Genomic DNA, 20495 nt, shown 5'->3' with positions numbered 1-20495 from the left:
TTCTGGCCCACAGTCTCCTTGTACTCCACTCAGTGCCTCACTGTGCTCGTGAAGTAATGCTTCCTAGCTCCCCTTCTTGGCAGAAGTGTACCCACCAACCGCTTCATTTAAAATACTCTCTGTTCAGGGCAGTGTGGTGGCTTCTAGAGATGTCTGTAATTTTGTTGATAATAGACTAGAAAAAAAATATTTTAAAGAATATTTTTGGAGCCAGGAATAGTAGTGCATGCTTGTGATTACAGCATATGAAAGGCTGTGACAGGAAAACTGGGTATTCAAGGCTAGCCTGGGCTACACAGAAAGGTGAGGCTCTGTTTCAACAAATAAAAGAGAAAATAACAAAGAAGATACCTTATGGAGACAATCTCTTATTGACAGGTATTCTCAAGTGGCAGCTAGCATTTGTTGAGAACTTAGAGAATTCTAAGTACTGAGCTATTTTAGACATATCTCCCCTAATTCCAATGCTGCAGGACACATGATCTGTCTGTGGCATTCGGAATGGGTCACCATTGCAACAGGTGTCAGAGCTGGCACTTGACCCAGTCCTCTGCTTTGGAGGACATATTCTCACTGCAGTCAAGTATGATCAAAGCAGTTTTGTTCATTAAATTAAGAATTACTGTAGACTCTTGTGGTTTGAATTGTACATGATTATTGAGTTCAAGTTTTCTGATTTGTTTTCAGATGGTCTGTCAGTTCACACTGTGGCAGGAATGCTCTACAATCCCTTCTTGGGCTACTGGCACTGGAGTGACAATACCAGCCTTAACTATGCAGCACATGCTGTGAAATCCAGTGCACAGGAATGCCAGGAGCCTGCCCCGTCTGCTTTACAGGGGGAAACAGAAACACTCCAAGCGAATGCCTCAAGTAGCCCGCGTGTACATGAAGAGCTGCAGTAATGAGATAGCTCTGACGACAGTAGTAATGTGCTTAAAAGTTTGTTGTTTACAGATTCAGAAAGCTTAATTTTTTCAACGAGAACCTGAAGAACAAAAGGTCAATAAAAATATCTAAATCATTGGAGAAAAGTTTTTGTGTCACCTAGGAGACACTTGGTGAAATTTTCTCAGGAGGTTTTGTCAAGTATGCTAAAGGAGCTTTTATTATAGAAATATGTGTGCTCACTTCATTTCATTCTACGTACTAGGCATTTCTCACATGTATATACAAAACATATGCTGTTATTTATTTTAACCAATGGAATCTCTGTTGTTTGTGGTATTTCTGTATTTTTGGTTAAAAGAAACACCTGACTAAATAAAAGCTACTGTAATTTATATCACTTTTACTTGTGATATACAAAATATATTTTGAGCCAGTGGTGGTGCACATCGTTAATTCCAGCATTTTGGAGTCAGAGACAGGTGGATCTCTGTGAGTTGGAGACCAGCCTAGTTTACACAGTGAGTTATAGGCCAGCTAGGTCTATATAATGAGATCCTGTCTCAGTCAATCAATGTTTTTCTTTGTTATTTGTTCTTTTAGAATTCTAAACAATATATTTTGTATTTTGATCATATTCAACCTCCTACCCCAATTCCTTCTCTACCCATTCACCTGTATGCGCGTATGTGTGCACATGCGTGTGTGTCTGTCTGTCTGTCTGTCAAGTTCAATTTGTGCTGCTCTTAGACTTTTGACTATGTGGATGCACTGAAGTGTGATTGACTTACCAGGATCCCCACCCTTAAAAACAAAACAAACAAAACCTGATATTATGTCTTCCAGTAGCTGTCAATTCCCAATAACTTCTAAGCTAGTGGTGGAACTTTGTACCTACCTCTCCTTTTCATACTGGGATTTTGTCTAGCATAAACTCGTGCAGGTCTTGTCCATGCTGTCTCAATCACGCTTAGTTCACACCATATGTACAATGGTTCATTGAATCTAGAAAACATTTTCTTGTACTCATCTGGTTGCACCCCATCCTTACTCAAGGGAGACAGATTTCTCAGTATTATCAACTATTTTCAATTTAATTTAGAAGACTTCTCATATTTCTTCTGATTCTTGAAGGTCAATCAAGGGTTGCTTAGAATGTTCTGCAATTTTGATTTTTCTGATTTTCTTCATGAAAATTAGTTAATTCAGATAGTGTATTTTTTATAAGGAATACTACATAGTGTGGATATAGTTCACTGGTAGAGCACTTGGCCAACATAGAAAAGGCCATGGGGGGCTGGAGAGATGGCTCAGAGGTTAAGAGCACTGGCTGTTCTTCCAGAGGTCATGAGTTCAATTCCCAGCAACCACATGGTGGCTCACAACCATCTATGATGAGATCTGGCGCCCTCCTCTGGCATGTGGGCATACATGAAGGCAGAATATTGTATGCATAATAAATAAATAAATCTTTTAAAAAAAAAAAAGAAAAAAAGAAAAGGCCACGGGTTTCTCCGTGATCCAAAGTAAATAAATAAAAATAAAAAGAATAAGAAAACAACAATACACAAACACACTACAGAAGTTTCCCATCAGGAAACTTATGCCATCAATTTCCTTATTACTTACTGGTGGCATTAATTTTCATAATTTTGATTGGTTGGTGTCTGATAGATTTGTTTCTGTAAATTTACTACTTTTTCCTTGGCACGATTAAGTGCCTTATAAAAGAATAGCTTGAGAATATTTAAATACTCTATTTTCCACATTCTTATTACCATCCTGTAAGAGCTCTCCAGAGTAAGAGAACTTATATGATGAATCTCTCCCTATATATAAAGGGATTTATTGGAATGGCTTACGGGCTGCAGTCCAGCTAATCCAACAACGGCTGGCTAGGAATGGAAAGCCCAAGAATCCAGAAGTTGCTCGCTCCATGAGGCTGGATGTCTCAGCTGATCTTCTATAGAAGATCAAAGAAGTAGGCTCTAATGCCAGAAGGAACGGATGTGCTAGCAAGGGAGGGCACAGAACAAATGCTTTCTTCTTCAATATCTTTATTTAGACGTCCAGCAGAAGGTGTGTTCCAGATTAAAGGCATTCCTGCCTCAAGGTCCAGATCAAAGATGTGTGTCTTTATACCTCAAATACCTAGATTAGAAGTGTATTCGCCCACTTCAAACCAAGCAAAAACTCTCTCACAAGTGTGCCTCCAATTCTGGATTCTAGTTCATTCCAGATGTAGACAAATTGACAACGAAGAATAGCCATCACTCATCCGGCTTCGGCTGACCCGAAACTTACTTTGTAGACCTGGATTGCCATAAACTCACAAAGATCTACCTGCTTTTGAAACCCCAAAGTAAATTAAACTTTCCTTCTTAAATTAAAATAAACTACCTTTCTAGTGCTGGGATTAAAGGCATGTGTCATGACACCTGGACTTTTGTTTTTGAGACAGAGTTTTGTGTAGCATGGTTGGCCTTGACCTGACGATATAGCCAACAATGACTTTGAACTTTTAATTCTCCTGCCACTACCTCCCTGCAGATATTCCTTACTCTACCCAGTTCACTACTTGTGGTTGAATAGGAATGCCCCCCACAGACTCACATGTTTGAATGCTTGGACCATAGGGAGTGATACTATTAAGAAGGAGTGTGCCTTTATTGAAGTGTATGTGGCTTTCGGGGGTAGGCTTTGAGGTCTCAGAAGCTCAAGCCAGTCCACTTCCTGCTGCCTATGGATCTAGATATAGAACTCTCAGTTACCTCTCCAGCACATTGTCTGCCTGCATGCTGTCATGCTTCCCACCATGACAATAATGGACTGAACTGGACTGAACCTCTGTCAGTAAGTCAGCCCTAGTTAAATGTTTTCCTTTATAATAGTTACCATGGTCATGGGGACTCTTCACGGCGATAGGAACCCTAACTAGGACACTACTATGTCTAGTTTACATGATGCTGGAGATGAAACCTTGTGCACTTTACCAACTGAACTACATACCTAGCCATGACTAGTCCCATGATGGCACTGCTCTTTCTGTCTCCCTTGCCTCTGTCTGATACACACTATACTTATTGTGCCAGTGTTTTTAATATGGGACTGGAGAGATGACTCATCAGTTAAGAGCACTTGTTCTTCCAGAGGATCCGAGTTCAGTTCCTAGCACCCACACTGGGTGGCTCACCACCATCTATAACTGCAGCTCCAGGTGATTCAATGCCTTCTTTTGACCTCCACATCAACACACACACACACACACACACACACACACACACACACACACACACAGAGAGAGAGAGAGAGAGAGAGAGAGAGAGAGAGAGAGAATTAAAGTCTTAAAAAGGAAAATTTGTTATATTTTAGCGTGGGAGCCCACAGTTGTGAATCTGTCCCATCTTGACTAACAGAGAGCTCTAACTTATTCTTGTTCCTCAAGGACAAATAAGATGTTCAGCCAAAGGTGTGCTACTGATGTCTTCCTACTCAAAGACCAGGCAGCAGGATACTTGATTTAGGGCGTGGTTACTAGGCGTTTTGAGATGTGAGGAGGTAATCATGCTTGTTTGTTCCTTGTATCATGGGAGGGAAGACTTTTTCTCTCTCCTTTTGATTGAGGAATATAAGGACTATGCATAGGAGTAAACTTTAGGCTGCTACAGTATCCACTGGAAACCCTTCCAACTCTACCCTCTGTCTCTTGTCTCTTTCTTACTCCTCACTCCCCTTTTCAGACACATGTGAACAAGTTGACTAGTACCTACATGTTAGTGTTGTCCTTAACTTCGTTAGAAGGCTCTTTGTTCTGATGACTTTCAGGGTAGGTAATGATCATAAGCTTGATACCAGGTGAGGTAACAGAGTGTTTGAGGCCATTCTAGTCCACAGTCTGGACCAGAAGATCATTCTTCAGTGACAGGGTCCTGAGGGGGACAATGAAGGGATGAGAAAATAAGGAACATAGGAAAGTTTGGGATCAGGAGGTCTTGCACACACTGATGGCTCACACAGGCAAGTTTATTAAGAAGCAAAGCTTCTTACATACAGTTTGGATGGGATGGAGTCAGCAGAATGTGGTTATACAGTAGGACAAGAAAACCTTCAAGGCCCCAGCCCCAGACTGGACCTTGCCAACTCTGCCCCTGGGCAAGGACACAGAACTAATTCTATTTTGTCCTTTCACTGGGGCCTTTGAGAAAGCCTCGGAACAGCTCCCAACAAATCCACACAGCAAAATCCTGCCTCACAAAACAAATATTTGTGGGTAAAATGTGCATGTATGTCTTAGCTCAGGTTCATCACTTTCTATTTTAGTGTAACATCTGGCACATAACTGGCACGTGTAACGAACTGATTGTAGTAAGATTTTTCTTTGGGCTGCCAGCTCACAGATAATGACACAGAGGCTTCTTATTAATTATGAGAGCTTGGCCTTTAGCTTCTTTAGCTTAGGCTTGCTTTCAACTAGCTCTTATAACTTAAACTAACCTATATTTTTTATTAATCCACATTCTACCACGTGGCTTTTTACCTCTGTCCCATTTTGTGTGTCTGACTTGTTCTGCATCTTGCTTGTGTATCTGGTTCCTAGATTCATCTCGAGTTTCACTTCTCTGTCTGGAAGTCCTGCCTATCTCTCCTGCCTAGCTATTGGTCTTGTAATTCTGTATTAAACCAATCAGAAGGTGCCTTAGGCAGAGACACATCTTTACAATGTAAACAAATACACTGTGACAAGTGATGAGGTTAATTTTCTTACATAGGCTCTTTTTCCCATTAAAGAAAATGTTTTTGTTCTTAGGGACTGAATCCTTGAAAAGTAAGAGACATGCAGTTTAGGTGAAATGGTTTTAAAAACGGAAACAGTCCATGTTGTTAGAAAAAGATGATTGCAGCTGTGCATGGGGATGCACACCCCTAATCCCAGCACGTGGGTGAGAGAAGCGGGCATTCTGTGAGTCTGAGGCTGCCTGATCCATACAGCAATTTCTATGTCAGTCAGGGCTACATAGTAAGACCCTGTCTCGATTAATCAATCAATCAAACACACAAACCCTTAAGGGCAAAACTAAACATAACAAGAAGACATGATAAGAAAATGAGAATAGAAAAAGATGGCTGGATGAAACACTTTTCAGAACTGTAGAAATGATTCCTGTGTATGTGTACATGCCTGGGTAGAAACAGAGAACGAACATGCAGGGAAATGTCAGCTGCTGGAGATTCTAGGTGCTTGTGTGAGATTTTGTTTGTGTTCTCACAAATAAAGTTTGCCTGGAGATCAGAGGGCTGAGCTAGTCACTAGGTAATCATCGAAGCTGGGCAGTGGTGGCACATACCTTTAATCCCAGCACTTGGGAGGTAGAGACAGGAAGTGATAAGGTGGGGTGGAGACAGGATCTCAGCCAGTTCAGACCCAGGAAGGAAGGTTCTCTGATCTTCCAGGGTTTTACACTGATATCTGACTTGTGGTTTTTACTGCTAAGACTGATTAGTATCACGCTTCACTTGATGGGCGTACAAAGATGCCCACTGCATTGCTTCTTTAACTTCTCTGTAAATCTCAAGAGTTCCAAAATAAAAAACAGGGAGAAGATGCATTGAAAATAGTTTTGATTAGCCTAATAGGGAAAATCCTGCATCAATCAATATGAAATTATATTTCATACTATTTTTTTTTAAAAAAAATAAGAATTCTTATGTAGCTGTGCCAGGTCTTTATCAAGAGCCAGGTCGTGTGCCAATGCTATCTCCTCTAATCCTCACAGTGACCCCATGAGATCAGGGCTATTAGCAACTCTGTTCCATGGAGCTACCACATGACATATTCAGAATTACACAGTTAGTAAGGAGGCAATTCTGATCCTCTGTACTTCATGCCTTTATATGGTCACAGCTGCATTTTTGCAGTATAAGCATGCAGCTGGATTATCTTGGCACATTTGAATGGTTTGCACACAACATAGCCCCTTCAAAAGCAAGAAAGCTGGTTTACAAAACAGTGTTTCTATGTGTACCCTTGGATGTTCTGGAACTGGATTTGTAGGTTGGCCTTGAATTCAGAAACCCACCTGCTTCTGCCTCCTGAGTGCTGGGATTAAAAGTGTGTACCACCACTGTCCATCTTTTCTTTTTTAAATTCCATTTTATTTTTATAACTTTTTCTTTTAAACTTTATTTTATGTGTATCAATGCTTTGCTTGTATGTATGTATGTATGTATTATGTATGTGCACCATGTGCATGGCTTGTGCCTGAAAAGGCCAGAAGAGGGCATCAGATCCCTGGAAATGGAGTAACAGGTGGTTGTGAACCATCAAGTGGGTGCTGAGAGTTGAGTCTTGAGTCCTCCAGACGAGCAGCCAGGGCTCCTAACCACTGAGCCATCTCTTCAGCCCTCGTTACCCTTTCTTTCTAAGTCATATATTGAGGTTTTACTATGGTAATCATGTTGAATAAAAGGGAAACTGGCATTTAAATAATATCCATCAAAACTATCTTAGTTGCATGGATAAAATGACTTAGAGGCTGAAAGTGCTAGTTACACAAACCTGATGGACTGAGTTGATCCTTGGAGACTGGGTAGAAGGACAGAAACTTCTCCTCAAAGTTGTTGTCTGGCCTACACACACACACACAGAGAGAGAGAGAGAGAGAGAGAGAGAGAGAGAGAGAGAGAGAGAATTATAACAGAAATATGGTTTTAAAATCTTAGTCAAGTAAAAAATAAAACTTTTGGATATTATTTGAAATATCTCGTTTTGTCTGCTAGATGGACTCAGGAGGGTTTCTTTGCTGCCATTGATCTAGAATACACCACAACACTGGGGAATCACCAACTAGAGATTTCGTGATGGCTTACTAACTGGTGTGTGTCTTTATGGAGATATTTAAACTTCTTTTTAAAGAATTTTTAAAGACGTGTATGGACGTTTCATGTACATGTATGTCTGTGCACTATGTGCATCTGGTGTCCACAGAGGTCAGAAAACCGCATCGTATTTGGAGTTACAGACAGCCATGAGTCGTCCCGTAGATACTGGGAATTGAATCCAGGGCCCCTGGAAGAGCTAGTGTTCTTAATCGCTGATCCATCTCTCCAGCCCCTATTTTAGAAACCTAGCCTGGTGAGATTGTCACCGTTTTATGAAACACTTGCATTATTATAGGCTACGGAGAAGTAGTCAAAAAGTCCAAGTGGAAACAAGTATGAAATGAGACTAAACGACAGTGTTTGAACAGCTAGCACACAACCACGTGGTTAACTATGAGACTAAACGACAGTGTTTGAACAGCTAGCACACAGCCACTGTGGTTAACTATGAGACTAAACGACAGTGTTTGAACAGCTAGCACACAGCCACTGTGGTTAACTATGAGACTAAACGACAGTGTTTGAACAGCTAGCACACAGCCACTGTGGTTAACTATGAGACTAAACGACAGTGTTTGAACAGCTAGCACACAGCCACTTTGGCTCTTTTAGGAAGAAACTTCTTAACTTGCCTATTACTAATTTGATGCAAATAATATGCAGGTTTTTTTCTGTATCACAAAAAGCATTTCAGCACTGATAATTGACATAAAAATCAAGGACACAGTAAAACCAATAAACCTCTTGTAGCCCAAATGAAAAAAAATATATGCAGGTCAAAAAAGAGGCTTGGTTCAGAAGATAAGAAGCACGATTAAGACCCAAAGAAAAGAAAGTGTGATCTCAAGACAGTGTGGTGGTCAAGTTGAGCTCTACTAGAGAGTTACAAGGCAGCTATGCTTGCGAGTGTTTCTCCTTCAGCCTCGAGTCCTTGTTTCCATTTTAAAGTAGGACCTTTGCTCTCAGCAAAAATCATAGCCCACATAACTTCTTATCTTTTCCCAGTCCTCAAATTAGTTCCTTTTTGAGGTTCACAGGCAGGTTTTACACGTTACATATAGCATCCAAAGTGCAGGTTTGAATAGCAGTCTCTTGGGGAGACCTGGTGTACAGAGGCGAGGCTCTTTTTTTTTTTAATATTTATTTATTTATTTATTTATTTATTTATTTATTTATTTATTATACAATATTCTGTCTGTGTGCATGTCTGCAGGCCAGAAGAGGGTACCAGACCTCTTTACAGATGGTTGTGAGCCACCATGTGGTTTTCGGGAATTGAACTCAGGACCTTTGGAAGAGCAGACAATACTCTTAACCACTGAGCCATCTCTCCAGCCCCTGAGGCGAGGCTCTTTTGAGAGGCCTGGTTGTTCAGCAGAGCCCTTGAGCAGCCAATACTGAGTACATACTCTTACTTCAGGCAGACACAATACATTCCCAGAGCTGCATCAGATAAATGGGGCTATGGGCTGGGGGCTCAATACCACCAGAGTGAGGATAGGCTCTCATGGACCTGAGGGGGCATAGCCCCTGCCCGTGCCACTCTGTGGTGGCAGCCTAGCAGTTTAAGATTTGCCTTCTGTGGTTAGAAAACACTGCAAGTGAGTGGTTGCAACCCTGCAAAAGGCCAGGTTCAAACACAGAAAACCTCAAAAAAGGCAAAGTATATTTAAAAATTTGCTTAGATGCTTAAGAAAGAAAAGAAAATGTGTATAGACAATCACAGAAAAAAATAGTTTAAATATTTAAAGAGAGAGTAAAGTAATATAAAAATAAGCCACACAAAGATGAAAAATACTATAATACAGAAAGTTTGGACCTTTAATGGAGCTTTGTTAGTTTTGAATTATTTGTTTATTTATTAATTAAATATTTATTTATTATGTATACAGTATTCTATGTGTGTGTGTATGCCTGCAGGCCAGAAGAGGACACTAGACCTCATTACAGATGGTTGTGAACCATCATATGGTTGCTAGGAATTGAACTCAGGACCTTTGGAAGAGCAGGCAATGCTCTTAACCATTGAGCCATCTCTCCAGCCCCAGTTTTGAATTTTTTAAATGCTAATGAACAAAAACCAATAGCTAACTGCTAAGAGACATTGGTTTGTGGAAACTGTCCAATTAAGCCAACCCATATATTTTAAGAGTATCTTAACTTCAAAATGAAAGTCATAAAATATGTTGCACTGGGGGAGAGGTTTGCCTTTGTTTCCACAGGAAACAAAAATTTATGGTTCTTTTGGAAGTTGCTTGCTCTCCGTTTCCTGTTTACTCAGGTAATATTATATCCTTCTCAAATCTCAGATGGAGTTGAAGATTGGATAGTTATAGTTACAGTTGTCCATAGTTTTGATAGAAAGTAAATCAGGTACAAAACGTAGGACTCACCAAGATGGATAGATAATGGAGTATTTTCTTTGAATTTACCAAATACTAATGGATTAAACACTGTGAATATATTTACTTGATAACTGTTCTTATTGCATATAGTTTTACTATGTTAGAATTAAACCCTTTTCTTTTTATTTAGACAAAAAGAGGAAATGTTGTGGAATATTTATACACTGTGTGAAGATATATTGCTATGCCTGGTGTAATAAAAAGCTGAACAGCCAATAGCTAGGCAGGAGGTATAGGCAGGACTTCCAGGCACAGAGAGGACTCTGGAAAGAAGAAAAGCAGAGTAGCCAGCCTGATGAAGAGAAAGGTAATACCATGTGGCAGATCCTAGATTAATATAAATGGGTTAAGTTATAAGAGCTAGTTGGGAAAAAGCGAAGGCCAAGTTTTCATGTCATTATTTGTGAGCGGACAGCCCAAAGGAAAAAAATCTATCTACATTTCTACAGTTTCCAAAATCACTGACTGACATAGAAAACAAACTTGTGTGGGTAGTGTGTGTGTGTGTGTGTGTGTGTGAGAGAGAGAGAGAGAGAGAGAGAGAGAGAGAGAGAGAGAGAGAGAGAAAGACGGAGAGAAAGAGAAAGGGAGAGAGAGAAAGGGAGGGAGAGAAAGGGAGGGAAGGGAGAGAGAGAGAGAGAGAGAGAGAGAGAGAGAGGGAGAGAGAGAGGAGATATGATATTCGGGGTTTAATGTAACCCAAACTGGCCTGAGACACACTTTATAGTCAAGAATGACCACAACCTTTTTATCTTCCTGCCTCTATGTCTCAACTGCTAGGATTACAGGCAGGATTGCCCTTCCCCCACCATTTTATGTGGTGCTGAGGAATCCTGGGAAAAGGAAAGGCAGAGATGCAGTGTCATCCAGAAGCAGAGGAAGCAAGATGAGAATGCCTTACTGAGAAAATGTACCAAGCCACATGGCTAACCATAGATACGAATTATAGGTTAATTTAAGTTGTAAGATCTAGTTAGTAATAAGTCTGAGTAATAGGTCAAACAGTTTATAAGCCTCTGTGTGTTTATTTAGGACTGAATGGCTGCAGGATCAGGCAGGATGGAAACTTCCATCTACATGGGCTCTCCCCCCATGAATCACTAATTTAGAAAGTGCCCTACAGGCTTGCCTACAGCCGGATCTAATGGAAGCATAACCTTAATTGAGGTTCTGACCTCTCAGATTTCTTTAGCATGTGTCAAGTTGACATAAATGACCCAGTATACAAATCAAGAGAACCAAATCCTTACAATAAAACTCAGAAGAACATTATCAAATAAATTATTTATTACTGAATAATACATAAACATTTTAATAAAATAACCTGATACATTTAATTATTTAAAATGCGCAAAAGAATCGTTTCACATCTACTTGTTACAAGTAGCAAGATATTAAATACTTTAAGTATAAAAATTGTATTTTAAAATGAGAAGTGTAGCATTATGAGAAATTTCCTAACACAAATAAACTGCCCATCTTGCTCATTTGATTATGCCTGAGAAATCTGCCAGATCTTTAACTGCTCAGGCAAGGAAGTAGAGACAAGATAACACACCTCTTATCTGTCCCCTTTTCTCCTACCCTCTTTAAGTTTCTCTACTGTCCTAAGGCTTCCTCCCTCAGCTTAGCACTTCAGGGGTCAGTTATGCATCACCTCTGCCATAATTATTCTTCTAGAGTCTTGGTACAGTTTTTAAATTTCTGATTCGATTCCAGCCCAATCCCTTTATCTGTATGTAATGGTCAAACTACTTAAAAACAGTGTGACCTGGTGGGGTTGATGAGGAACCATATGTCCAGGAATGCTTTTAGTCCTCAGAGGTCCGAATTCCTTCCGAGCTAGTGGTATAGAGAACTGCCATTCAGACTGTCTGGTATCACCTGGAAACCTGTTAGAGAGGCAGAACCCTTGCGCTGCTCAAAACACACTCCGGTTTATACTGTAACAAGCTTTCCCATAATTCATGAGCTCAGAAGTGTTTGAGAAACACTGGTGTGACCTAATTGTCATTAATTTGATGACTGACTCACAGGCGATACATGAGCTGGTTTCTTTTTTTGAAACAGGTAGTTGACTAGCCTTGAATAGGAAATTCTCCTGCCTCAGCCTGAGTGTGCGCGCGCACACACACACACACACCTGGCTATATACATACACTTGAGAGTTTGGGAAACTTGTTTGGTTTTCTCTTGGCCAGCTGTCATGGAAGAGGTGACAATGTAACTGTAGGTCACTGAGGTTTCTTAGTCATTCAATTTAGACACAGTTCAGATTGTAGCAGTATTCCTGCAATGCTGTAGATAGTGCTTCAGCACCCATGTGTGGTGTGAGTGGCAAGGGAAGTGATAGACAGCTCGCAGAGCCACTGGGTGAGACTGCAGACGTTTTTGGGTTTTGACACTGACTCTGTGGCTGTAAGCTTCGGATTGGGTCATTCACTGTTCTTCTGGGATCTTTGTTTCTTTGTAAGATGGGTGAAAACATGTGTCTAAGAAAGTTTGTTTTGGCCTGGCAGTGGTGGCATGCACGCCTTTAAACTCCGCACTTAGGAGGCAGAAGCAGGCGGATCTCTTGAGTTCAAGGCAAGCCTGGTCTACAAGAGCTAGTTCCAGGACAGACAGGGAAATCCTGTCTTGAAAAACCAAAAAAAAAAAAAAAAAAAAAAAAAAAAAGAAAAAGAAAAAAAGTTTGTTTTGAAAAATTATGTAGCATAATACTGCATAGGCAGGTGGTGTTGGGTTAATTAGTTCCTTCCCCTTTCAACAACTTGATGCAAGTTAATTTTGAAAACAAAAAACTTGGAAAAGAAAAATAACAGTTCTGAACCAAGTATGATTTTAATGCTATTATAGGAGAAATTAAGACTCCCTTTTTGGGCTCTTAGTTTTGTTCACAGACGAACTTAAAAATAGCCAATAGGAGCTCCAGGGAAATTTTATCAGTGCTAGCATCAATCTTCCTGAGGAGCTGGTCTCTTGGCCAAGTGATTGACAGGACCAAATGAATTAACTCTTAAGGGAGGAGACAATGGTATGAAGTTTTCTATTCTTCAGAGAAGATCAGAATGCCATGTTTCTACTCAGGAATACCCAGAGGTGTATTCCATTCTTTTGACCACCAGGAAACAGCAAAGCTGACAAAATCACTTGTGATAATGGGTGGGATGGAATAAAGGTGCTGGTTATGATCCCAGGATCTTCAACCATCCCAGTGACTGGTGGAACCTAGATGGAGTGTGATAGCTCATGCTTAGCTTCTACACCTTCTGCCTTCAGATGAGATAGGACCACACCGCAACTGCCAGTCCAATCTGGGATCGGAGTGTCCCCTGGGCTTTAAAAAGCCATTCTTTAAAGACTCACTCTGCCCAGCTCTTTGGTTAACCCCATCCTGTTTAGCTATTTATTTGTTTATTTATTTTTTTACTTTTTTCTAGTCAGGCTTCTCTGTGTAGCCCTGGCTGTGCTGGAACTCACTTACTCTGTAGACCAGGATGGCCTTGAACTGAGACAGATCTTCCTGCCTCTGCCTCGGGAGTGCTGGGATCAAAGGCATGAGTCACCTCTCTGGCCTGTTTAGCAGTTTAATATCCTTCTGTTGGGCTCACCACCTGGCTGAATCCCTGCCCTGAGCCCTGTGTTGCCTTCTTGCTGTAGCTGGACTGCGCTCCTCTGTGAGATTTAGGTGAACCTTGAATGAAACGCTGGCTAAAGGCTTCCATAGCTTTTATAGCTGTTGCCTTAATGGTTGTATCTGCTTTCCTTGTTCTCTCAAAGTTTACCAATTCTGAGTTGACTGTCATCTCTCAACATATTTGGCTATAGTAATAAGAATCTTTGCCTTCTATGGCATGCTAAAATTTAACCTGCATCAGATTAAGATGCTCTTTTGCTTTCTCTTGTGAGATTTTTTTTTCTGGTTTATTTGAGACAGGGTTTCTCTGTGTAGTTTCTGTGCCTGTCCTGGAACTAGCTCTTGTAGACCAGGCTGGCCTCGAACTCACAGAGATCCACCTGCCTCTGCCTCCTGAGTGCTGAGATTAAAGGCCGGTGCCTCCACCGTCTGGCCCTCTCTTGTGAGATTCTACTTGACTCTACTTGCTTCTTAAAAACACCCACTGTAGAATATCATGACCATTTAAACCACATTTGAGTCAAAGACCAGGAAATACTCAACAACTTTCCAATGACTTTCCATATACCACAGGGAACAGCAGAGGAGCTGTGTGAATGGCTTTGCGGGATGGGGAAAGGAACCCCTGAAATTCATGTCAACCTGGGTAGGGACTCCTTCCATGTCTGTGGGAGCAATGATTATTTCTAGCACGGCTGGACTACCTGCTTCTTCTAAAGGGGCAAAATCAAGGATATGGGAGGGTCCTTCATCACCACCCTATTTTCTACCATCTTGGGGGACGAATGTGTTCTTAAATTCACACCTGCATTTTAATTGTGAAGAATCTTACGTTTTGTTTTAATGTTTTAATTTTATTTCTTCTAAACTAAAATTGCCCATGCTTTGGTTAGAATTCGTGCACAAATCACAAACTTCTATAAGACACTGTTTTGTTCTCTGCGCTTAAGGACTTAAAGGGCTGGGAGGAGCATAGTTTGTTAGTAGAGCACTTGCTCTACATACAAACATGTATGTATGTATGTATGTATGTATGTATAAGAACCTAAATTCAGTTCCTAATAATCTTCTCAGTGTTATCCAGGGTAGGGGGAACCACTGAACACACAGTTGCTTATTTTACAATTGTTCTGCACCAAAGGGGAAGGAGACCGACAAATCATGCATCAGTGATATCCTTGCTAACAGTTTCTGAGGGGCAAAGACAAGCAGTCAGAGGGAAGATTTCTCACCTAGAGTTCTTTCTGCTGTTATTTGTCAAGGCAGACATCTCTTCGTCGGCACCCTACCCAGACTTAGGTGTCTGTGCCTCCCTGAGCAGAGGCTTCCTGATGGCCAGACTCTCCCGATCTTAACCTGCCCCCGCCTGACGCTTCCGGCCGGCGGCTCAGGGCAGGTGAGTCCCTCTCCCGCCCCGCACAGCGCCTGCGGGAACGGGCGGCACCGAGGGCGGCGGCTGCGGGCTCGGCCTAGCCGCAGTCACAGTCTCCCAGGCCACCCACCTCCCCGAGCCCCGGCGGCCAGCCCTGCAGTTGTCCCCGAGCAAACGGAGGCCGAGCATCGCCGAGATGCGGGGCGGGGGGGAGGGCGCGGGGTAGGTGACTTTATCCCGCCTCTGTTGCCCGGCCCAGGGGAGCAATGACATCACGTGGCCCTTTCCACGCGCTGACACAAAGAGCGGCTGCGAGAGGCCTCGGCCAGGGAGGCCGGCGGCCGCCGCTGCCTCTCAGGGCTCCGGGGCCCCGCCAGCCCGGCCCTCCGCCCGCTGTCCGCGCCCTTCTGCCGCCACCGCCGTCGCCTGCGCCCCCCGCGCACCGCTGAGCCCGCCCGGGCGCCGGCTCTTTCCCATGCGGGCTGCGAGGGCCCTGGGAGGGGCGCCCGGAGCCAGCCGCGCAGCATGCACTGGGGGGTTGGCTTTGCCTCGTCCAGGCCGTGCGTGGTGGACCTGAGCTGGAACCAGAGCATCTCTTTCTTCGGCTGGTGGGCCGGGTCCGAGGAGCCCTTCTCCTTTTATGGGGACATCATCGCTTTCCCTTTGCAGGATTACGGTGGGATCATGGCAGGGCTGGGCTCGGATCCCTGGTGGAAGAAAACCCTTTATTTGACCGGGGGAGCTTTGCTGGCCGCGGCTGCGTATCTGCTCCACGAACTCCTGGTCATTAGGTGAGCCGCAGAGAGGGACCCCCCACACGCGGGCGCCCACAGGGGCAACTGGCCCAGACAGGGCTGGCGCGAAGGGGGGTCCGGGGCCAGCCCCTCCATCCTGCCGCCCAAAGATCCAAGCGTCCTCTCCTATCTTCTTCCCTCTAAGGGTTTCATGGTCACCTGGCCACTTGTGAGGGGTCTTTTAGAGTTGATGGGAGAATTAAATTGGGAGGGGAAAGCATTTGCCTTCTAGCATTTGGATGTTAAAAGCAAAGTGCTGTGAGTCACTCGTGCTATGGATCAAAACAGTCTGTTAAAGCCCCATAGAAAGATTCTAACTGCAATCAATGCCTTTGCAGCAATAAAATGAAGCTCTGCAGAAATACGAAGGTACATTTTATAAACGCCTAATTGGTTTATGGGTAACAATGCTGGAATATTAAGTATTAACCTCATCTCTACATAAAAGGTTAGTTCTCCCTTACTCCTCTCTAAATGTCAACATTATTAAGAGGCTGCAGTTACAGAAGCTTGGAACCTCCAGTCGCTGTTAAAGATGCTTGGCTAAGTAGCCCTTGTTCAGTTTTGATGCAGCCTTAACCTGCTTACCTGCTTATCTGGTGTGAAACTGAAAGTGCCTTCAGGTTTAAATGCCATTGTTGTGTACACGGTAGGAGATCCGAGGGCAGCATTAGCACATGGGGTACTTGCCATAACAGGGAGTCTCCCTGGGCTGTAAACAGTTTCATGGCTGCCTGCTGCAGAATGTGTACAGGGCTGACTCGAAACTTAACAATAAACGGAGGCCCCTGGTGTTGGTCCTGCTAGTCCCATAGGTCTTTAGCAGAGTAGGTGATACCACAGGATACCCAGAAAGTCTTTGGTTAACTGATACGTCCGTTTATGGTTAAAATTTCCCTGATTTTGGATCCCAAGTCACTGGAGATTATTGGAGGCAGAACAGTTTTCAGTAGTTCAGCCTTTCTCTTCTGCCCAGCATTTTCTGGAGGGGCCAGGATGTGTTAACACCACTTTCCCCAGAGGTATGGTGACTGGAATATAGTGAGTAAAGACACACCGTGCTAGGTTCTAAAGTGGCTGGTGACCTCCAGTGGGCTGACGGGCGCTCCAGTGGGCTGAGGGGCGCTCCAGGAGGACGCTGTGGTAGCCCGACAGTGTTCACATTGTTTGTTGGTTCTGAGAGGGTAAGAAGTCAGCTAGGGCTGAGAAATTGTGTTGGTTTCGCTATTATTTAGCCACAGTGGAAGACTGAGTGAGAGGTTTAAGCTCGCCACATCTCATTTAGCACATTGTCTCGAATCTACTTGAACCAAATACAAAAGTTTTAAAGTGAAATGTCTCGAAGATTACTCCCCATTTGTGCCGCCTTAGAACCCTGTTTCAAGTTAGGTTCTGTCCATATAGAGAATTCGCACACACCTCTGCAGCACTTTTAACAGTAGCTAGTTATATCCCGACTTTATTTCAATCCAAAGTCTGTGGGGACTGACCCCGCACCATGCAGCTTCCCGACATTTTCCCATTTGTGGAGAGTGAACACTTCATATAATTGAATCTAAAATGTGGCCTAGATGACCTTGCAGAAATAATGGGGCCTTGGGAGCTCACTTTGGAAAAGACCACGCCCTGGAAGCTTAGGATCCTGGACACTTTTAAGTCCTCTGCCCACGTTAGGTCCTTCCTGTTTATGGTGACCACAAATCTCAGCTCTGGATACTTCCTTTGATCAAGATGTTTTAAGATCCCTGTTTATTTACTTTTGTTTCTTGAGAAATGAGTTGATAAACCTTATTATAATGCAAGCTGAAAGAAGGCTGGCAAAGTTTTCGGAACTTGGTAGGACTCTGTGCGTGTGATTGCAAGTGTCTTTAACAACTACCACTCAAGAGGAGAATGAAGTTAAGGAACCTGCCCAAGACTAAGCAGAAACAGGAGTAAGGCTAAGGTTCCAGTATGAAGCCTGGCTGCTTGTGAGAAAGGGCTCACTTTGAGGTGTTTTGTTGAGGAAGAGAGGAGAAGAACAGGGGCATTTCCTAGGAAGACAGGCCTATGGTCAAAATGCAACTTTCTGCTAGCTTCCAAGAGTAGAGAGATAAGGGACAGACAGGAGCACTGAAGACAAGCTTCAGAGGGTACAGGACAGGAAAACTGCCGCTTGCTCTGTAATCAAAGCTTCAACTGTCTGTACAGTGTAGGCAGAAAAACAAACCAACACCTGAAATGTGTGGGAGGAAAACATAATGTAAAATGTTCCCACTGTCATGCATTGGCAGCTCTCAAGCCTTCCCTACCGTGCCTGGACTTTCTGCTGCCCAGGTTAACCTTAGTCTGTGACTTTGTCTCATGAGAAAATGAAGTTGTCAGGCCACTTAAGAAGCCTAATTAATGAGTATAACCAACGTATTTATTTCTAGTAGGAAGCGTGGGTACTTGTCTGGGATATTATTTTGGGTATCTGTATTTTCTCTACTGTTATATTTTTAAATGATTATTGTCTTAACCCTTTGTTTTCCTCAAGTGGAGATGGCCTGGCATCTATAATAAATTTACTCAGGCATCTGGATATTTGCTTGTAAGCTCAATGACTAAATAATTCTTCATTCCCCGGAGCTCATCTGCGCTTTGATACTCCAGCTGAAGAGTCTCTATCTGATCTCCACAAGTGACTCATGCCTGTCACAGAGGCATGATCATCTGTGGTGTCCTTAGAGGAGGGCAGGACCTAGTTAGTCTCTTATTCGGTGGGCCAGCTGGCCTCTGCAGGTGTTCTCTTTTCAGATCTCACTCTAAGGTCGTTTCATGAAACAAACTGCACAGGAAGCAACTCATCTGTCTGACCCTAAACTAGGGGGTGGGTCCTGACAAATAGGAGGCCTATGGAGCGGCTGGATTATCTGGGTTCAAATTTGCTTCTGTATTTAGCCAACCAGACACTGTTGGTGCTAATAACTTCTTAATTAGTATCATCTATAGAGTAGAAATAATAATAGTGGTCTTCCTTTTCCAGTTGACTTAATATGTAAACACATGTGAACTATGTAGGACAGTTTGCCCTGTGGGCATTCTATAAAGACTAGCCATCACTAGCAAGCTGAGCCACACTGTCTGGGTTAATAGAACTAACCAAGAAATTTCCAGTTTTCTTTTCTTTGGAATTTTGGGATCTGGAGTTATTTCAAACTTGATATATAATACCTTTTTTTCATTTGTACTAGGGATTGGACCCAGTGTTCCACCTGTGGAAGCCAAGTAACCCAGCACAGAACTATGTCCTCATCACCTCACTCCATGTTTGGCATTTTCTTCTTTCTTTCTTTCTTTCTTTCTTTCTTTCTTTCTTCCTCTCTTTCTCTCTTTCTCTCTTTCTTTCTTTCTTTTTCCTTTCCTTTCCTTTCCTTTCCTTTTTTTGTTTTTGAGACATGGTCTAGCTCAGTTGTCTAGGCCTTGAATTTGCAGTTTTCTTGCCTTCTGAATAGCTGGGGTCTACCACCAGGCTTGGCCTGACAGACTTGATCTGAAATTGGTGTTCCTTGGGCAAGTTACGTTCTGACTTTTAGATTTCCTGTCTACTATAAAATGTTAGTCTGGTGTCCCAAATTTAAACTTTAAGAGTCCCCACTTTAGAGTGCTATTATCAGAGTTAAGTGGGCTAATATGGATCGTGTCTATAAAGTCATTAGCATGCTGGCTCCTGACCAGCATCTATTTTGACTATGAGATGCCCAAGTGAACCTTTAGAATTCAATTCTTCTGGCCAGTAGGGCAGAGGATTTCATATTTATCGCCTTTTAGTTCTTAAACTTTTGACCTGCTAATTTACACAAAACACTACTTTGTGTTGTGAATTATTTTATTGGGTAAAGTCAGTTGTGAATTGTAGAGTTTGTGTTGTCTACCAACAGTCCAAATAAGTCCTGGATTTTAATATATGCCCTCCCACACATTTCCTATCCAGGAAAGCCTTTGTTTTATAGTAAATGTTTTGTGTTTTTTTTTGGCTTATTTCAGAACAAGTCATTCTGAGTTCTTTAAATTGACTAGCCCCCTGGCTGGTGAACCTCAAGAGAACTTGTTTTAGGAAGTGGAGATGCTGAAGCTGGTGAGCACCGTGCAGTGAAGGTGATAAACCATGCCTGCTTGGCCAGAAGTCAGTGCGGAATTAAGCCGGAACGTGGAGAGGAAAGTCGAAGCTTAGAGAGGGTCAAGCCTTGACAATGGAGTTCATCAGACTGGGAAAACTAGGCAGACTAAAAGATGGAATTGTAATAGGTTTCTGTGGAGTTTATTGAGTCAGATTTGGTGAACTGGGAAGAGTTTGTATGTGAACAAAACCATATCTTGTGTAAAAATAAATTCCTCCACACTTTCAATGTTTAATAGCTTACTAAATGTTTACAGATACTGTTTTATTTAATCCTGGTGATTATTAATATAGAAAAAGAAATAGAATGTTTGTTATCAGACTCCCCATAAATATGCATCATGTCACAGCAGACCCATCCGGTTATCACCTCATTGTA

General features: G+C 42.5%; 2 protein-coding genes across 4 annotated transcripts in view; both read left to right on the top strand.

Annotated features, from left to right (window-relative positions):
- Nucleotides 1-1341, top strand: part of Coq3 (coenzyme Q3, methyltransferase) — a 28473-nt gene extending 27132 nt beyond the window's left edge. Inside the window, exon 7 of the mRNA XM_041667683.1 lies at nt 688-1341. Coding sequence (XP_041523617.1) covers nt 688-905 — 218 coding nt within the window. The 3' untranslated portion in view covers nt 906-1341. The remainder of the gene's footprint in view (nt 1-687) is intronic.
- Nucleotides 1342-15089: 13748 nt separating this feature from the next.
- Faxc (failed axon connections homolog, metaxin like GST domain containing) overlaps nt 15090-20495 on the top strand; it is a 53838-nt gene continuing 48432 nt past the window's right edge. Inside the window, exons 1-2 of one of the 3 annotated variants that reach the window (XM_041667429.1) lie at nt 15090-15205; nt 15851-15972. In XM_041667429.1, coding sequence (XP_041523363.1) covers nt 15866-15972 — 107 coding nt within the window. In that variant the 5' untranslated portion in view covers nt 15090-15205; nt 15851-15865. The other 2 variants (XM_041667430.1, XM_041667428.1) reach the window with 2 other exon arrangements.

The sequence above is a fragment of the Microtus oregoni genome, unplaced genomic scaffold, assembly GCF_018167655.1.
Source record: "Microtus oregoni isolate MIOR12 unplaced genomic scaffold, Mior012 000017F_ref0000208, whole genome shotgun sequence".
Lineage (NCBI taxonomy): Eukaryota > Metazoa > Chordata > Mammalia > Rodentia > Cricetidae > Microtus > Microtus oregoni.
The sequence above is the reverse complement of the archived record's forward strand: the minus strand, read 5'-3'. Positions and strand labels throughout refer to the sequence as shown.